This window comes from Pimephales promelas, chromosome 10 (assembly GCF_988280905.1).
Source record: "Pimephales promelas chromosome 10, fPimPro1.hap1.1, whole genome shotgun sequence".
In the NCBI taxonomy this organism is placed as follows: domain Eukaryota; kingdom Metazoa; phylum Chordata; class Actinopteri; order Cypriniformes; family Leuciscidae; genus Pimephales; species Pimephales promelas.
The window spans coordinates 33,027,008-33,043,415 of record NC_142778.1 but is presented as its reverse complement, the minus strand read 5'-3'; the positions used below and the strand labels follow the sequence as shown (position 1 = coordinate 33,043,415).

General features: G+C 36.7%; 3 protein-coding genes across 8 annotated transcripts in view; 2 read left to right on the top strand and 1 right to left on the bottom strand.

The window, feature by feature from the left end:
- The window catches only part of pard6a (par-6 family cell polarity regulator alpha), a 32,330-nt gene extending 30,282 nt beyond the window's left edge, over positions 1 to 2,048 (bottom strand). Inside the window, exon 1 of the mRNA XM_039684213.2 lies at positions 1,813 to 2,048. Within this exon, the coding sequence (XP_039540147.2) occupies positions 1,813 to 1,875 (63 nt within the window). The 5' untranslated portion in view covers positions 1,876 to 2,048. The remainder of the gene's footprint in view (positions 1 to 1,812) is intronic.
- ripor1 (RHO family interacting cell polarization regulator 1) overlaps positions 1 to 16,408 on the top strand; it is a 119,568-nt gene that overhangs the window by 30,275 nt on the left and 72,885 nt on the right. For 2 of the 4 annotated variants that reach the window (XM_089116490.1, XM_089116489.1), the window contains one exon: positions 2,911 to 3,022. The gene's annotated coding sequence lies outside the window, so the exon portion shown is untranslated. Of the gene's footprint in view, positions 1 to 2,910; positions 3,023 to 14,527; positions 14,689 to 16,155; positions 16,204 to 16,408 lie in introns of those variants that run through there. The other 2 variants (XM_039683913.2, XM_039683914.2) reach the window with 2 other exon arrangements.
- LOC120487617 (zgc:158868) lies at positions 7,476 to 11,886 on the top strand. Of its 3 annotated transcripts, XM_089116496.1 has the most exons (8): positions 7,476 to 7,641; positions 8,309 to 8,347; positions 8,495 to 8,630; positions 9,154 to 9,208; positions 9,315 to 9,502; positions 10,980 to 11,144; positions 11,239 to 11,349; positions 11,443 to 11,886. In XM_089116496.1, exons 3-8 carry the CDS (start codon positions 8,496 to 8,498, stop codon positions 11,554 to 11,556), a joined length of 768 nt encoding a protein of 255 aa, XP_088972622.1. In that variant the 5' UTR covers positions 7,476 to 7,641; positions 8,309 to 8,347; position 8,495; the 3' UTR covers positions 11,557 to 11,886. The 3 variants fall into 3 exon arrangements, with proteins under 3 accessions (XP_088972622.1, XP_088972623.1, XP_039539780.2); XM_089116497.1 differs by lacking the exon at positions 7,476 to 7,641 and having other exon boundaries at positions 8,136 to 8,347; XM_039683846.2 differs by lacking the exons at positions 7,476 to 7,641; positions 8,309 to 8,347 and having other exon boundaries at positions 8,380 to 8,630.

The window sequence follows — 16,408 nt, the reverse complement described above, 5'->3', positions numbered from 1 at the left end:
TTCTAAAACAACAGTTCTCAACCAGGGGCCAAGCAACTAGGGGGGCTCAGCAAACTTCCAAAGGGGCCAAAAAGATTAATTAAAAAAAATATCAACTAAAAATCTTTTTTTCCTTCTCTTTGCACAAACACTTGGATATGCACATCAAATTTGTTCACATTTATCTGTGTAACGGACAGAAACGATTCTGAAGAGAAAACGCAAAAGTGGCGTTGCGTTTCACTTTTTATTCTGCGTTTAGACGAGCGTTTTGGTTGGGAAATCCGCGTGCATATGGTGACACAAAAGTGTGTGATATTCAATGAAGTATACACTCCAGGCGGCTAGGTGGCGATGTGGAGCACTGTGGCGGTGGAGCGTTTTTAAGATTTCAACTCTGGAGGGTGGTTTCACTTTTTTGCGTTTTTAAGCCCCAAAAACGCTGTCGCCGTGTAAACGAAAGGCACATCCGATAAAATATTTTTACATTTTCACCCGCGAGCGTTCTCGTGTAAACAGGGCCTAAAAGCTAGGAGTGTAAACCTCATTCCCCAGGCCTCAAGAGGCCTCCCACGCCAGACACCCCGCTCGAAGCGGGTTATAGGACTGGCTACATTTGGCGCGATGATCCGGATTGGAGTGAGGTTTAGGGGGTGAGTGTAACGGACATAGGCCAGTAAACGCTGTGTGTATAAATCTCACTCCCCTGGCCTCAAGAGGCAAGTGTCCTCATTAGCGCACCCCCCACCCATGATGGAGAACCCGGTTTGAATACCTTTCAGAGCAGGTTGAGCAGGACCGGATTTATGTTAAGAGTTTTTTTTATCTAGGTTTTTTTTGCAACCAACTGACCAATTAAAGTTGTTAACCAACTGAACCAAGTCTCTTCTCATCACCAAACGTTTGGTCGCCTATTATGATGCATGTTTCACTGTTCACGGATATTAGAGACCCGATTTCGAGGGAGGACCTGATTTGTCCACACACCTGAGGATTACAGAACGCTTTGACAGGGGTCGTTCCGTTCCACTCATAGACATCGATCCAGTCCGGCTTTTAGTTTTGTGTTGCTTGGCGACAATCAATAATGTTTTAGCTTCTTTTGGAACTATTTTCACCAGCAGAGAAGAAATATACAAATTAACCCGTTAATATGTTATGAAACGTGAGATTTACATTTTTATTTTTTCCAAATACATTGGCAATAGTGCTGTAGCACTAAACATCAGCAAGATTATGATCACCTGTGGCCTCGTGCCAGCTGAATTGAATCCCAAACAAATTCACTTTTGCTCGTGTTTTTTTGTTTGTTTTTTCTGGTTATTAATACCTGCTTATTTTAATTGATGAAAACAGGGGAATTTATTTTAGGTGAAGACCCTGAACCGGCGTCTTATCGAATTTATGTTGTACACAGCTACGATCAATGCATCATCTGATTCCTCTTGGACTGCGGGATTCGGATCTTCGCTATTGGTATACGTAACATGCATAATCGATCAACAGGGCCCAATCGCCTCATTGCGCACGTCTGTCTATATAGAGTTCTTCTTCACACTGCACCAGAACCGCATATCACATCACACGAACCGAACAGAGACCTGCTGTCATAATGATCCCAGCCAAACGCGCTCGTCTCGCGCCTCGTAGTCTGACACATCCAGCACCATCAGCGTTTCTCTCTATGGATGGATTAGTACACAAACCCCTACACTGGTGATGCGCCGGATTGAAAGCCCTCCAATTACGGGCACGCTCCCGTGGAGGGCTGCGTAAACAGCAGTGTTTACATTATGCACGCTGTCAAATGCAACATTTATGGGATTCACTTACTTTGCTCTTCACCTCCACCACACTCTCCTCGTTTTTCAACGGCGTCCTTTGATGCCGTGACATGTTTGCGGTGCGTATATTCCCACGGGCAGTATCGCACTGTAGTGCCCCGAGATACAGGAGTCAGCAGCCAGAGAGAGATTGTGTGCGCAGCATGAGTGACCTGACAGTCGCGATCCGCAATACTGCTTCACAGGCACGAGCTGAATGATTTGTTAGAGCGGTTCTCCCGGCGGTGGGCGGGGCCTGTGCCTTTCAATAACACTGACGTCAGGCGGACCGCCGCTAGAAGGCGTGGTCGTGCGTAATGTCACATCATATGTGAGCATAATTTTCCTTTGACCCCCTCAGGGTGGGAAATAAAAAATTCCTCATGACTCAGTGATCTCATTGTGTTAAAAGATATTAATAAACAACATCAAATGACGTCATGACCCAATAAGAGAAGGTTCAGCGACATTTCCATTCAATGGAAGAGGAAAATCCAGATCCTCAGGAAATATCCGGTTTGTTGTGGTTAGGAGAGACTGGGGCTAGTTGTCACATTTTTTTCGGCAGTGAATATTTCTCAGGTTTTTTGAAAGCCTAATTTCTATATTGGCACATAAAATAAATATTAAACATATTAAAATAGCACTGCTTTAAAGTGTCTGCCTGTTCTCTCGAGTTAATGATTTTACAGAGCAGATATAATTAGTACATTTCCTTTTATGTTTCCGAGAAGAAGAGCACGCCTTAAGGTTTAGAAAATACTATAAATGAGAAAAAATCTTGCATAAGAGAAACTATTAAAGGAGTAGTTCTCTTTTAAAAAAAACTTTTGCTGATCATTTACTATTTGGTTCCTAATGAAGTCTATTATATGGAGAAAAATGCTGGAATGTTTTCATCAAAAACCTTAATTTCTTTTCGACTGAAGAAAGAAAGACATGGACATCTTGGATGACATGGGGGTGAGTAAATTATCAGCAAAAGTTTTTTTAAAACACAAAGCTGACATTTGCTCACTTTTTTTCATCGTCTCCATCTTTAGTCTATTTGAGCCGCTGGTCTTAATTAAACCTTCCCTTTCTTGTGTTTTCCTTGTTGTGTGTCCAGTGTCTGCTCTGCACACCCTCTTCACGGGCCTCTGTCCAGCTTGGATGATGATGGAAAGCAGAAGAATGCTGGAATGTGGAGGGAGATGATAATCCTGCTGCTCATTGCAACGGTCAGTACTTTGATCTACTTTGCATTTGGTCTAGACCCAACAATTTCCTGGAATATAGTATAGAAATTAAGTTTGAAAACATGTGTATTAGTGACTCAGCTGACCCATAAGGTATTTGGAAAAAGGGGGTGTTTTGGACAGTCTTCTTTGGTTCTTGCAAACTCTTCTACATTTGATTATAAATGGGGAAATGAAATGCCTGGAGCATTTTCAAAATATCTTGACCTTACCAAGTAGGCAATGAATGTTCTCTCCTCTGGTTCACCCATGCACTCATACGTAAAGTATTTAACCTGTCAAACCAGATGTTTGTTAGATAAGTACCTGCTGAGGTTTTAGGTCTGTGGAGTGACATTTCACCTGAGAAGCAGAAACCCGAGAAGCAGTTTAGAATAAGTCATCCTTTCTAAAATGTCTTATAATCTTATATTAGGCATCACAGGAGGACAGAGATGGAGGTGATGAGACCTTCAAAATACAGAAAGTCAGGTGGTAAACCTGAAAGGAAAAGGTCCGTTATACTCACCCACAGAATATTAGATTTTTAAAACAGGGTCTATTTAAGTTTGTAGTTGCTTAGGTGTTGGATGCTTAAGAATGTCAGCTATTCTAGAGAGGTCTGGTTTGTACAAGCTGATAAGATATGTAATACTCCCACCTCTGCTGTTCATCTGGTCTCATAATCGGGGAAAAGGGATGAAACTGCACTTGAATTATGAGAAATTGTTGTCTTCACTATATAACCAGTCGGTTTAGATAAGTTACTCTATGATAATATGAAAAAGCAGCCTCCTAACACAATAGTTCTTACTTGCCAACTCACATAAAATTACATAGATGTTTCATACCTCAGTCATGTCAGCAGAATGTCAAACATGCCGATCATACCTGTCTGGAATCTGGAAAGTATGTTTTTGTTCTCTGACCACACAGTAAGTTATTCAACTCAGGTGGTTACGTCCCTATTGTACCATGTTGGTCTACTTGAGAGTGTATTTAAAAACAGAATTATCATTTCAAATTACTATTTTAAACGAAACGGTCAACGCACGACTGTTTTTAACGTTGACAATGATGTTTATTGAGCACCAAATGAGCATATTATAGTGGAGTAATGATGCTGAAAAAAAGATGAATCCCATTTTAAAATATATTTCATTAAAAATAGATATTTATATTTCACAATTACAGTATTTTTGATCTAATAAAAGTAATGTTGGTGTGCATAATAGACTTAGATTGAGTTCTCAGGTCAGAACAAAAGCAACTTACACCTGGTGAAATTGTATGAAACAGCACTGACTAAATGGTCGCAATTACAACTAAATTACAATTTAAAATGTTTTCAGGTCAATTTCTGTGCATTTCTATGCGTTTTTGTTGAATATCATCTGAGTGGGTGTAGAATGTGTGCAGATAATAAAAAAAATTACAGATAGAAATCATTTCAAAAGGTTCATTTGTAATTTTGAAGCAGTTGTCAGAGAAACTTAAAGGGATAGTTCACCCAAAAAAAAAAACTCACCCTTGAGTAAGTTGTTTCTTCTGTTGAACACACAAAAAATACATATGATAATACATAAGAATGTTGGTTATCAAACAGTTGGTGAGCGTGAGTAAATGATGACAAATTTTTCATTTTGGGGTGAACTATCCCTTTAAAGGGGTCATGGGTTAGTGCGTGCAAGGTGCATGAAATGTTGGGACCACAATCAACACAACATGTGGACACTGGACAGACAAAAATATCTTCTTAGAAAATGGATTGACGTTGATGTGACACAACAAATACAATCAGTATGACCACAATGGCAGCATCAAACTACTTTTGAATAACCATTTTAAAAGATTAGTTCACACAAAAATGAAATTATTCCATAATTCAGACAATTATGGTGTATATGACTTTCTTCTTTCAGCCAAAAAAAATCTTATATTATAAAATATCCTGCCTCTTCCAAGCTTTATTATAGGGGTGAATGGTACCACAGATTTTTTATCCCAAAAAATCATAAATCATAATTCCATCCATCATTAAATAAATGCTTAATAAATAAATAAATAAATAAAGGGTTAATAAATGCATTCTAAAAGTAAGCAATGCGTTTTAATTATTTTATATATAAATAATTGTTTTTTTCTTAAATACACATGCATGTGTGTGTATTTATGCATATAATCATACAAAGTGCACCCACATATATTATGTAAACACAAACTTTTATTTTGGATGCGATTAATCGTGATAAACAGTTTGACAGCCCTATATATATATATATATACTGTATATATACATTTATACATAAATAATTAGTTACTCCTAGTACAGCAATGAGCATTACGTCTGTGGCGCTCCACACATGGAACAGACGTACAGGTTGTGGAGGAAGAGATGTGGAATGTTTGCGTGGTTTTTTCGAGGTGTGTGCGCATTTATGTGTGAGGAATGCTGCCAGACGAGCTGGTACACTCCGCTTGGAGGACTTTACATTCCCCTGTCTCTCCCACATCCCTCAGCAGGTTACCAGACCCAAGCCGCCAGCCTCTCAGTTGCCTACCCAGCATTCCACAGGCTTTAGCTTAAACTAGGAAAAAAAGTATTCCCGGTCATGGTACACTTGGCCTCTAGCTTGAGGCTAATGCCGTCTGTGATGTCACACAACTTATAAGAACAGACCAAGGAACAGGGAAGCACTTGATCGCTGACTAGTCATGACATGGCAAACATGTGTGGGAAATTTTAGTATGCCCACCTGTGCCTGGCCTAAACACTCCATTTCTCTTAACAGCTGATTTTAATGATTTTCTTTCTGGTCTATGAGCCCTCGCCACCTCGCCACAGACTGGCATCGCTTTAGTCAGTATGATGGAAGTACATGAATATTGGCCACCGGCCTCCTATCTGAAATCTGAGAGCTCAAGCTGGAATGTGAGACGTCACCTGGTCGCCATGGTTACGTGTCTCTATCAGCTGCTCTTTGTCCTAGTTTGAGAGGAGGACAGGCTGTTTTGTGTTTTTTCTCTGTTGTGAGTGCTTGTGAACAGGTATGAGAAAGAGTCAGTTATAGTCTGTTTTGTGTCTCTTGTGTTTGAGTGTGATAAAAGATCAGTGTGTTGATTTACAGATGACCTTGACCTTAAACTTGAAAAAAAAAAGTTTGCTCAACTCCAGGTTCTTTTCCAATGATACTTGTTGGAGTGGGGGTGTGGGGGCGGGGGCAGCGGGTAACCTCTTTTTTTTTCCCTGGTGACATAAGTGATTCTGGTCTGCCACCTAGTGGCCATAGTGTCTAATTGTATTCACTTCTGCAGTATACTGTCAGCATCTTGTGATTTGTGTAATGTCCTCCCGTCAGAATCAAATACACTAATATAGTCAGTTCTTTAAATCTAACTTTTTGCAAACGTTTTAGACTATTTTTTTTTATCATTTTTTTATTTTTGTTTTTTGTTTTTGTTAAAAATACTTTCTCTCATTAAAAGATATATTCTGTGAAAACACAATCTAATCCTACACAATTTTGCCTTTCAAGTAAATTTATTTCGTTTTAAGGATGTAGATATTTTTATGTGATACTGTGGATTGTTGTACCAACACTGACTAAGAAAATGGCAGCATAACAGTAATTCCTTAAAAGTTAACCATTTAAAATGAGTAAAGTTTACAACAACAACCAAAATAACATACATGTAAGTCTGATCGGTGTTTGTGTTAGGTTTGTTTTAAAATTACAGCTTTCTCCTTCAGTGATTCTGCTTGTTAACATCAGGTGCCTTCAATGTTGGTAATATAAAATAAAGAGTTCTTAATTAATCTTTGACGTCTGCCTGTTATTTTTGTTACATTTTTTGTATAAACTTTACTCATTTTAAATGGTTAACTTTTAAGGAAAAAATTGATTAATTATTTTGTATTTTGCTTGTAATCTGTTGTCACAATTCTATTGATTAGATGAAGCATATGCATTTTTACACTGCACCTGCATGTTCTGGAAAAAGCTTTTAGTTGTTACTCTATAGTCGGAGATGAAACGGCTTTTGTAGACTCAGGGAGGGACTCTCAAGCGATGGCACTTGTTAAACATTTACTGAACTTCTCGCTCTGATCAAAGAGTGGACCACAATTCGAGTTGGTTCACCAGTCGTTTGAATCGCCCTCATTTCCAAATCCAAAGCTTTGAAGATGCATTACTTTCCCCATAAAGGTTGGGTCTGGTTTAGTTTTACTAGTTTTCTCTAGTACATTCATGACATGCCTGCATTATGATGTAGATCAAAATCTTATCTTCCTGGCATCTATATCATGTTTCATTCATAACATGTCATTGTGACACTGAAACTAGTTCTGCTTCTCTGCTGTAAATTAATAGTGTTTTGTGACAAGATACACGTGCAAATCATGTAGTTTATGCAGACATGCATAAATCTCCTAAAATGTTTACATGTTTTGCAGTTTTACAAGCAAAGGCACTGAAAGTCTTTAAAGCTGGTGAAAGTCAAGCTGAGAAACAAAGGCCTGAATCTGATCATCAACAATGCTGGTTTGAGAATCCAGGATTCAAAAATGGGAAAAAGATGGTGGAAGTGAACCAAAACTAATGTTCGGGGATCCCTCAATGGTGAGCATACCTTAAGATAACTATGTAGTGTTTAGCTGCATAGTTACTTAACAATATGAGTTCATATTAGTCAATATATAAACATTCATAAAACAAAATGGGACTGGAAAATTTTTTGAAAAGTCATTTAATGTTATTTTCGCCAAGGCTCTATTAATTATAGAAATACAGTAAAAATTAGTCTTGTTTACTTGTTTTAAGGATGTTTAGATATTTTGAAGTGCTTACTCAACAGTGATTACTCCACTCAGTTCTTGTGTGGTTCACTTTTTTAGCGGTTTAACAGGGATTTCTCGTTTTAAAGGTCCTCTATGTTTGCGGTTAATTAACAGCTTCCCTCTGAAAATGAAACTGTATACGTGGTGGAATCATCAGTGTTAAAACAAAAATGAATTTGTCTTAAATTCATTCATTCTTATGAAAAAAGAAAGTCCCCAATATAGATCTATATGGATCTGAGACTTAAAGTATTTTATAAGTCAAACTTAAATGAGAGAAAATCATTTGCATTTAAATGAATGCATTGTAACAGAATGACAATGAGAAACTGAAGACATCTGAAATGTGACCTGTTTATCTTAGTTTTATACGGCATGTCTCATTTGCAAGATTTATTGCATAAAACACCTGCTAAATAAATAAATGTCAATATTTTCTCTCTGTCCAGGAAGAAGAAGGCTTTCAAGCCTGGGAGGGACTCAGAAGCGTAAGCAGTGACACGTAGTAAACATTCATTACTCCATAACACTGATGACTCCCACACATCCAATACATACACACTAACATACAGGTGCAGTGCATGCGTCCATTGTAGTGTGTAGGTCACAGATGAGCCTCTGAAAATGTCCTCTAGAATGTTCGACAGTGTTCTGGTGACCGGATCAAACCGTGGAATTGGACTTGAGCTGGTTCGCCAGTTGGCTGATTCACCCTCATCTCCACTTCACATCTTTGCTGGTTGTAGAGACCCAAATGGACCAAGAGCACAGGTAACAAGCCATGAGAAGTCTGTAAAGAAAGGCTAATTTGTAAATATTCTATTGTTAATTCATGTTTGTTTATAACATATAAACTAATTTTAGCTACACTCATTTTTTCATCAACTTTATATACTTAATTATATTATATAATGTAGGCCTACTTAATTCATATCATTTTGATTATATATTACTTAAAATGTTAAGATTTCAATTAGTAAGTAAATGTACAGTTCATAATGATGCCAAATGCTAATGTAAACAAATTGCTGAAACTGTTAAAAATTAGATGATGTCAAGATTTTCCCTTAATTAATGCTATTTACCAAGTTTTCGATATATATGATTGACATTTGTACCATCTGTTGAACTTTGTACCATCTATTCAAGTTTTACAAAGACTAGATGAGTCATTGTGGGACTGAAACGAGTTGGGCAACTCTGTTGTTGTTGTACTGGATGTAATGTGTGATTTGTCGTTTTATGAAGATGTATATATGAAGTTGAGAAGCAGGTGCGTCTGCTTGTATTTCAGGAACTCCAGAAACTAGCTCAGAAGCACCATGATGTGATCACAGTTGTCCAACTGGGTAAGAGATTCATAAAATAATGGACAGTGCTGTAATATCATGGTTGATTCATGATTCTCTTCATTAGGACAGTCATATAACTTTGTTCTACTTCATTTTTCAAAAGACACTAATAGTCAGGCTAGTATCGCAGACGCCTCAAAACTGGTGGAAGCCAAACTGAATGGCAGAGGCCTGAATCTGATCATCAACAATGCTGGTGTGAACATCCCAGGATCTCTGGCAGAGACAGGAAAACAGGAGATGGTGGACGTGTTCACGACTAATGTTGTAGGACCCATGCTCGTCGCAAAAGTGCGTGAACCTTCAACACTTGCAACAAATGATTTACTTACACTCACCTAAAGGATTATTAGGAACCAAAATTGGACAGTTGAAGACTGGGAAAATGTTGCCTGGTCTGATGAGTCTCGATTTCTGTCGAGACATTCAGATGGTAGAGTCAGAATTTGGCGTAAACAGAATGAGAACATGGATCCATCATGCCTTGTTACCACTGTGCAGGCTGGTGGTGGTGGTGTAATGGTGTGGGGGATGTTTTCTTGGTAAATTTTAGTGCCAATTGGGCATCGTTTAAATGCCACAGCCTACCTGAGCATTGTTTCTGACCATGTTCATCCCTTTATGGCCACCATGTCCCCATCCTCTGATGGCTACTTCCAGTTCCAGCAGGATAATGCACCATATCACAAAGCTCAAATCATTTCAAATTGGTTTCTTGAACATGAAAATGAGATGCAATCCTATCAATATGGGCCTACATTTCTAAAGAATACTTTCAGCACCTTGTTGAATCAATGCCACGTATTTAGGCATTTCTGAAGGCGAAAGGGGGTCAAACACAGTATTAGTATGGTGTTCCTAATAATCCTTTAGGTGAGTGTATTTGTCTTGTTTTCCACCACAGATATAAAAAAAATAAATATCATATAATTACTTAATATAAAATGTGTTCAAATCAGTTTATGTTCAAAACAAGAAAAAATATCGGTCTGTGGGGTAAAAATAATCTTGTTTTCCGATTGAATTAAGTTTATTTTTCTAACCCCACGGACATTTTCTTCTTGTTTTGAGCATAAATTCAGTTTTATTTTGATAATTTTTCAGAGAACTAGACTTGAAAGACTAGTCATTTTGCTTCTCAAAATAATGAATCTTGATTTCAAGTGTCCCTATTATGCTATTTAAAGGTTCCTAATTTTGTTTTGGAGATCTCCTACAATAGGTTTAAAAAAAAACACACTTAAATTATCTCTTAAAATACATTGCACTAAAGAGTCTGAACACTGTTCATTCAAAGATTCAGTTTCTCTAAACCAGTTAAAAAAACAGCATCTTTTTGACATGTTGACAACACAAACCAAACTCTTCCAGGCTTCAGCTAGTGTTTGAGGACGGGTCAAACTACACATTAGACCACAGGCTGGCATTATGCACATTTGTTGCAATATTTACGTCGGTATGTTATAGGAAGTGAGACAGGAATTGCTGATGACTGGTTTCGCCGGTTCAGAATCGATTCTTTCTTTTAGGGAAACAATAACTTTATTTGTTGTGCACTTTGATCTTTAAAACTTTGCGTTCACAAACTGCTAAATTACACACTGCATGAAATGTAAAATTGGAAAAAGTATAATAGGGCCACTTTAAGAATGTTGAGATATTTGAAAAATGTAAAACAAGGCAAAATAATACAGAGCAACAAAGAGCCGTGAAACCATTATGATGTAACGCTTTCCTTTTACAGTAACTGACTTTAATTTATTTTCAGAGTTTCCACCCGCTCCTGTGCAAGGCTGCAGCTCAGTTTCCTCATCAGACAAGCATGTGTTGCAGTAGATCGGCTGTCGTCAATGTCTCCACGCTGCTGTCATCCATCACCAGGTGCTCTGAAAATTTCCTCATCTCTCCAATGTACCCCTATCGGGTCAGCAAGGTACGGTGCTTCTTCAAGGCTTTTACTGTAACCTATAGTATACAAAACATGAACGATTCACCACAGACTTTATTTTACTCCTAAATCACTTCAGGCTGCACTGAACATGTTAACTTGCTGCTTGGCGGAGGATTTTAAAAAAGATGGCATTCTAGTTATGTCTCTCCATCCAGGATGGGTCGCGACAGAAATGGGAGGCCCAGAGGTAATACAAAAGTGCTTTTTCCAAATGTGTTTTTATATTCATCTCATTGCTCTGCTATCCTCACGTTTGTGATTTTCCTCACGGCACCCTCAGGCTCCCCTGACGACAGCTGAGAGTGTCAGCGGTATGATGGAAGTCATCACGAGCCTCACCGAGAAACACAGTGGAACTCTTTTAGATTGGGAGGGCAAACACATCCCCTGGTGATTTCACAACTCATCTTTGCACATCTTAAGTTTGACATGTACTTCCACATCTTTGTCTGTCTGCGGTTTGTCTGAGAACAAGACATGAGTTGTTTCTCACGTTACATATACACTTCACTTTTCTAGTAGTTTCTATTTGGAATTCTCACACGCTCGCACTATTTATACTACAAAATGTGACAGAATAGTGCATGAGTACGCAATTTGGGACACACCAATGGCATTTTTTTTTTTTGACTGTTTACACAAGTTTGTAGTACTGCAATGAAAAATATGTAATCTCAGTGTAATGCATGAGGAGGATCGCAAATAAAAACCTTCATGAAAACCGGTTTCTTCTAATAATAAGTTTAATTTATATAGCACATTTCCCAAGCTCACAATACTGTAACAGTAAAGAACAATCAGTTCACACACACTGTAAAAAAACAATGAGTAAAAGTTTTTTGCACTGATATTTTTTGAGTAAATTTCACATATAGAATTAAGTAAACTATTACTTAACTAAGTTAACATAAGAAATTAAGTAATTTTTATTTAGCTAAATAAAGGTTAAGTAATATCTATTCTATTTAATTGAATTTTTCTTTGTATTACATTTCACTCAAACAATATAACATTGAATTAGACCAAAGTTTTCAAGTATATGATTTACTCAGAAATGTTTTAGTAATCAATACTTATATTGTGTGTCATCACATCTTCATTTTGTGTGAACGCAGAACTCAATACTTGGCAGACAATACACAATGACGGTAACGTTTGATAGATCGTTTTTGTGTTTGAATGTGTCATTTTAAGTAGAAAATTAACTCCAAATGTCACAAAATGGCAAATTACTAATCCTAACAACAAAAGCAATGATAAAATAGTGTAAATACATATGGAAAACAGTGAAAAATAAACCTAATTAATTATCCATAGCCCAGTGCATGATGGGAACACCAGTATCAGAAAAGTTATAAAGTATATATTATGGTGATATTTACGCTTTCATTTCTAGACGATTGAATTGAGTACTACTATAGAATTTACTTAATTTTTTTAAATTCTTGCCTGAACTAACTTTTTTCATGTAAATTACATTGGGTTTTTTTCTGTAGTATTTACTTCACCACAAAATAATTTTTTTATGAGTGCAGTATGGACAGTAGACATTTGCCCAGTCCAAGAAAATGAGAGACTGCAGTTGCATATCGGATTACATTTAGAAAACACACAAAACAGAAACAAGAAACAAGAAACAACACTATTTACAGACAGCATGGAAGGTGGGCAGTTGAAGTAAAGATGCAAAGGACTAAAGGTACCTAAATTTACATTATGATTGTAATACAGAGTTATGAAAAATGATTAAGAATGAATGATAATACTGTTAAAACAAATTGGTTTTGAGTTTAGACTTAAATTCATGCAGCTTGGTTGTTGTCCTGAGCCAGGGGAAGAGATCTCTATATGGGCTATAAGGGAAGAAGACCTGCCACCCATAGACGAAAGACAATCTCGGCTCACAGAGGAGTTCACAGCCAGAAGATCGGAGAGTTTGAGGAGGAATATAAGGAGAAAGTAAGTCAGAGAGAGAGAGGAAGGAGCAAGACCATTGAGTGACTTAAAGGTAAGCCACTGGAGTTTGAGCAGATTGTTTAGTTTAAGTTAGTAATCTTGCAGCATAATCTTATGCCATGACATTTTCCCCCTAACTGATATTTGTAATAGCCTACAGACTTTCCAAATTCAGTATCAGCTATGACAATGGGAGAATGAGTAAGTAAAGATAAGAAGATGAGGAAAAGGGAAAAGCAGAGCCAAAAGTGACAAAGCCGACCACAACATGCCCTTCTTCAACTGAGATTTCCAGCAAGGACAAAAAAAAGTAATGAACAATAAGAAAGAAATCATGGGCTGTTACAGCCACTCCATGGCATGGTCGGATAATTAGTGAATATTTGATTAGCATTATGGTCAATCATCCAAAAATGCATGGCTACAGGGCGCCCTCTAGTGTTAAATAAGTATATCCAATGCAGAGCAGTGCTTTTCAACCTTTTCGACCCCTTTTACGACAAAAAGTCCTCGCTTTTTGTTGTAAATAAATAAATGAATAAATAAACTTACAAATAAAAGTGAAGCTAGTGTAATTTATTGTTAAAAGTGAATCTAATGTAATTTATTGATGTTATTTTTTAAATATTACTTATTATTTATTTGAAATATTTAAAAATATTTATAAACAAATTGGAAAGAAAGGTTTTGTTTTATTGTTCATTTAACATGAAAAATTGCATTTTTTTTTCTATGAAAAATATGAGTGTAGCCTAAATGAACAAATGAGTTACATTTTTTTAAAATGTAATTTGTCACAAAAGCTATATCTACTGTAACTATCGAGTCCAAGTAACACAAATGTGTTTTCTTTAGCAGTTTTGTTGTGTGTTTGTTTCAAAGTATCATCTAAAATTTTTAACCTTAAAAACATTTTTAATTACATTTATTTTAATGAATAAAATCTGATTTTGTTGAAGTGTAATGGAAAAAGTGAGATTTTTGAGAAATTAACCCTTGACATTACATAAAGTTTGACACTATTATGATAATTTTTTTCACATTTTATATTGGCAAAACTGTAAACTAAGAACATTATCAAATAAAACAAAACAAGGACATAGGCTATCAGACTGTTTAAACTCGGTTTTAAGGTAGGTTAACTGTAAATTTACTCTTTGAAATTGACACTAATGTCATTTGTTTAAAGATAACTCAATCAATCATTCTGACAAAAGAATCAATCATACGAGGTTTCACATTTCGATTAGCGGCAGCGAGTGAAGTCACAGTGATTCATTGACGTGTCTGGCTGTTGATTTGTTGAGGAGAGAATTACTGACTGTTGATTTTTCATTAACTATCAGCTGCTGTAAGACTTTACTCTGGTACCGTGAAAACAAGGACAGGAGGGTTTATTATTCTCTCTCTGCTTTGAAAGTAAAAGAGGTGGGCATACGCAGACGCCTCTGGACAGCGCGAGTACACGCTTCACGCGCTGTTCGTTAAGATTAAACTACACGAACTTGTTTACCTCACGTTCGCGCTTATTTCTTCTCACGGGATTTAGTCGCTTGGACAGCCTACTCAGGTAGGACCCTCGTAGTGGATCAATATAGTTTAAATACAGTATATTTTTTAATAATTAAGGTATGTTTTGGGTATGTCAACAACAACTTAAATAAATTGTAGTATTTCTTCTTGGAAACATTTGCTCGTTTTGACGTGAGGCAGCTGTGAGACTTCATTTCCCATCGTTAATCATGTCGGCTCGGCTGGAGAGGATTTTTGCGCGAGTCCGGGATATTCCCGATATTCCCACTTTACGCCCAGATTCAAACAGAGGTTGCCATGGAAATCGAAAGTGTGTTGGCTTCTATTAGTGAGGGTGTTTGTGAGGGGGGAGATTGAAAAGTGGACGTGGTGGACGTGCTTGGGTCTGGGCTATGATCAGGCTATGATGATTGTTTTATGTTGCTTAAATGTGAAATAATGAATAATGAATTGTAACAGGGCAACCACCAGCGAACTGGCAATTTGACGTGATGTCAACCTTTCAACATCGCACTTTTTTGTCAATAAATCAACCATGGTTTTTCAATATGGGCACCCTTTAAATTCTCTTAAAACTTTTCACACTATTGTAGATTCTGTACACACAATTAACAAATCAAATGAGATGACAGACATGTCATATATAATAAATAAATAGCCTAATATTTTCACACTTCTTGCATAATTTTACTACTTCGCTGGAAATCACGGAGAGTAAAAATATTGGAAATCAAGTACAATACCTTCTGAAAAAAATGTAGGAGAAATTCTGAAATTTCTTTCAAAAATCATTTCACATAATAATTATTGAAACGGTTTGTTACATTATTATACAGCAATGATTCATAATTAAGTTCATCATTTATTTCCATAGATTATTCATAGAATTTCATAGATTTTGGGTAATTTGTCACAATAAAATCTGCTTTTTTCACAGAAATTATTGGCCTAGTACGAGAGTAAATCAATAAATCTGTAAATAAAAGGCATTTGAAAAGGCATGGTAAAATGTTTCACATATTGAATAGCCTCCATAAGTATTTCGTACCTTGAAAGAATGTGAAATAGCTGGAGCTTATGTGCCATATTACACCCTTATCACTTATGAAAGAATTTGAGACGGACAAATGTATACAGTCCAGAACAACATACTGCAGCCTCCTGACTGCTTTGACTCAATTTTTCTTAAGGATTGCATTTAGTTGACTCCATTTTTAGAACAGATTGTTAACAATTAACTATAACAACTATTTACTGAAAACTAAAATATAGTCACTTTAACTCAACTTTAGCTCAACCCCTCTGACTCAGACAGAATGTAATGATTTTAATGGGTTTTCTCAATGGGCTGCTTGTAAAAAAAAAAATCACAGTGAATAGTGAAATGCAAGTACATTTACATGCAGGGTAAGAAGTAAACAAAATTTTTTTTTTATGTATTACCTGAACGAATACATTGATTTAAATAATGTGTTGACTCAATTGTTTCTCTCTGTTGATCTAGCAAACCAGAAGGAAGTGTTTTGGCCCTGGGGATTAGCTCTCTAATACGGTCAGCTGCACACATATTTATTTACTATATATATCTAAACATTATTTTCCATGCCTTGATATACTAGGAAGCACCTTGTCAAATTTGTCAATGCTGCAGTATCTTGCTACATTAAACTGTGTCCTTCATTTACTGTAGCGCTGTGTGCTTGTAGTGCGTGTCAGTGTTTTTGGCAGCTGTTCGCGCTTTATCTTTGACCTCAGTC

What these genes read in the sequence shown, in the direction of transcription:
- LOC120487617 (XM_039683846.2), top strand. Translation starts at nt 8,484, where the DNA reads ATGTCCTCTAGAATGTTCGACAGTGTTCTGGTGACCGGATCAAACCGT. An exon ending in CAAATGGACCAAGAGCACAG is followed by an intron (nt 8,631 to 9,153) that starts GTAACAAGCCAT and finishes CTTGTATTTCAG; the next exon opens with GAACTCCAGAAACTAGCTCA. An exon ending in CAGAAATGGGAGGCCCAGAG is followed by an intron (nt 11,350 to 11,442) that starts GTAATACAAAAG and finishes CGGCACCCTCAG; the next exon opens with GCTCCCCTGACGACAGCTGA.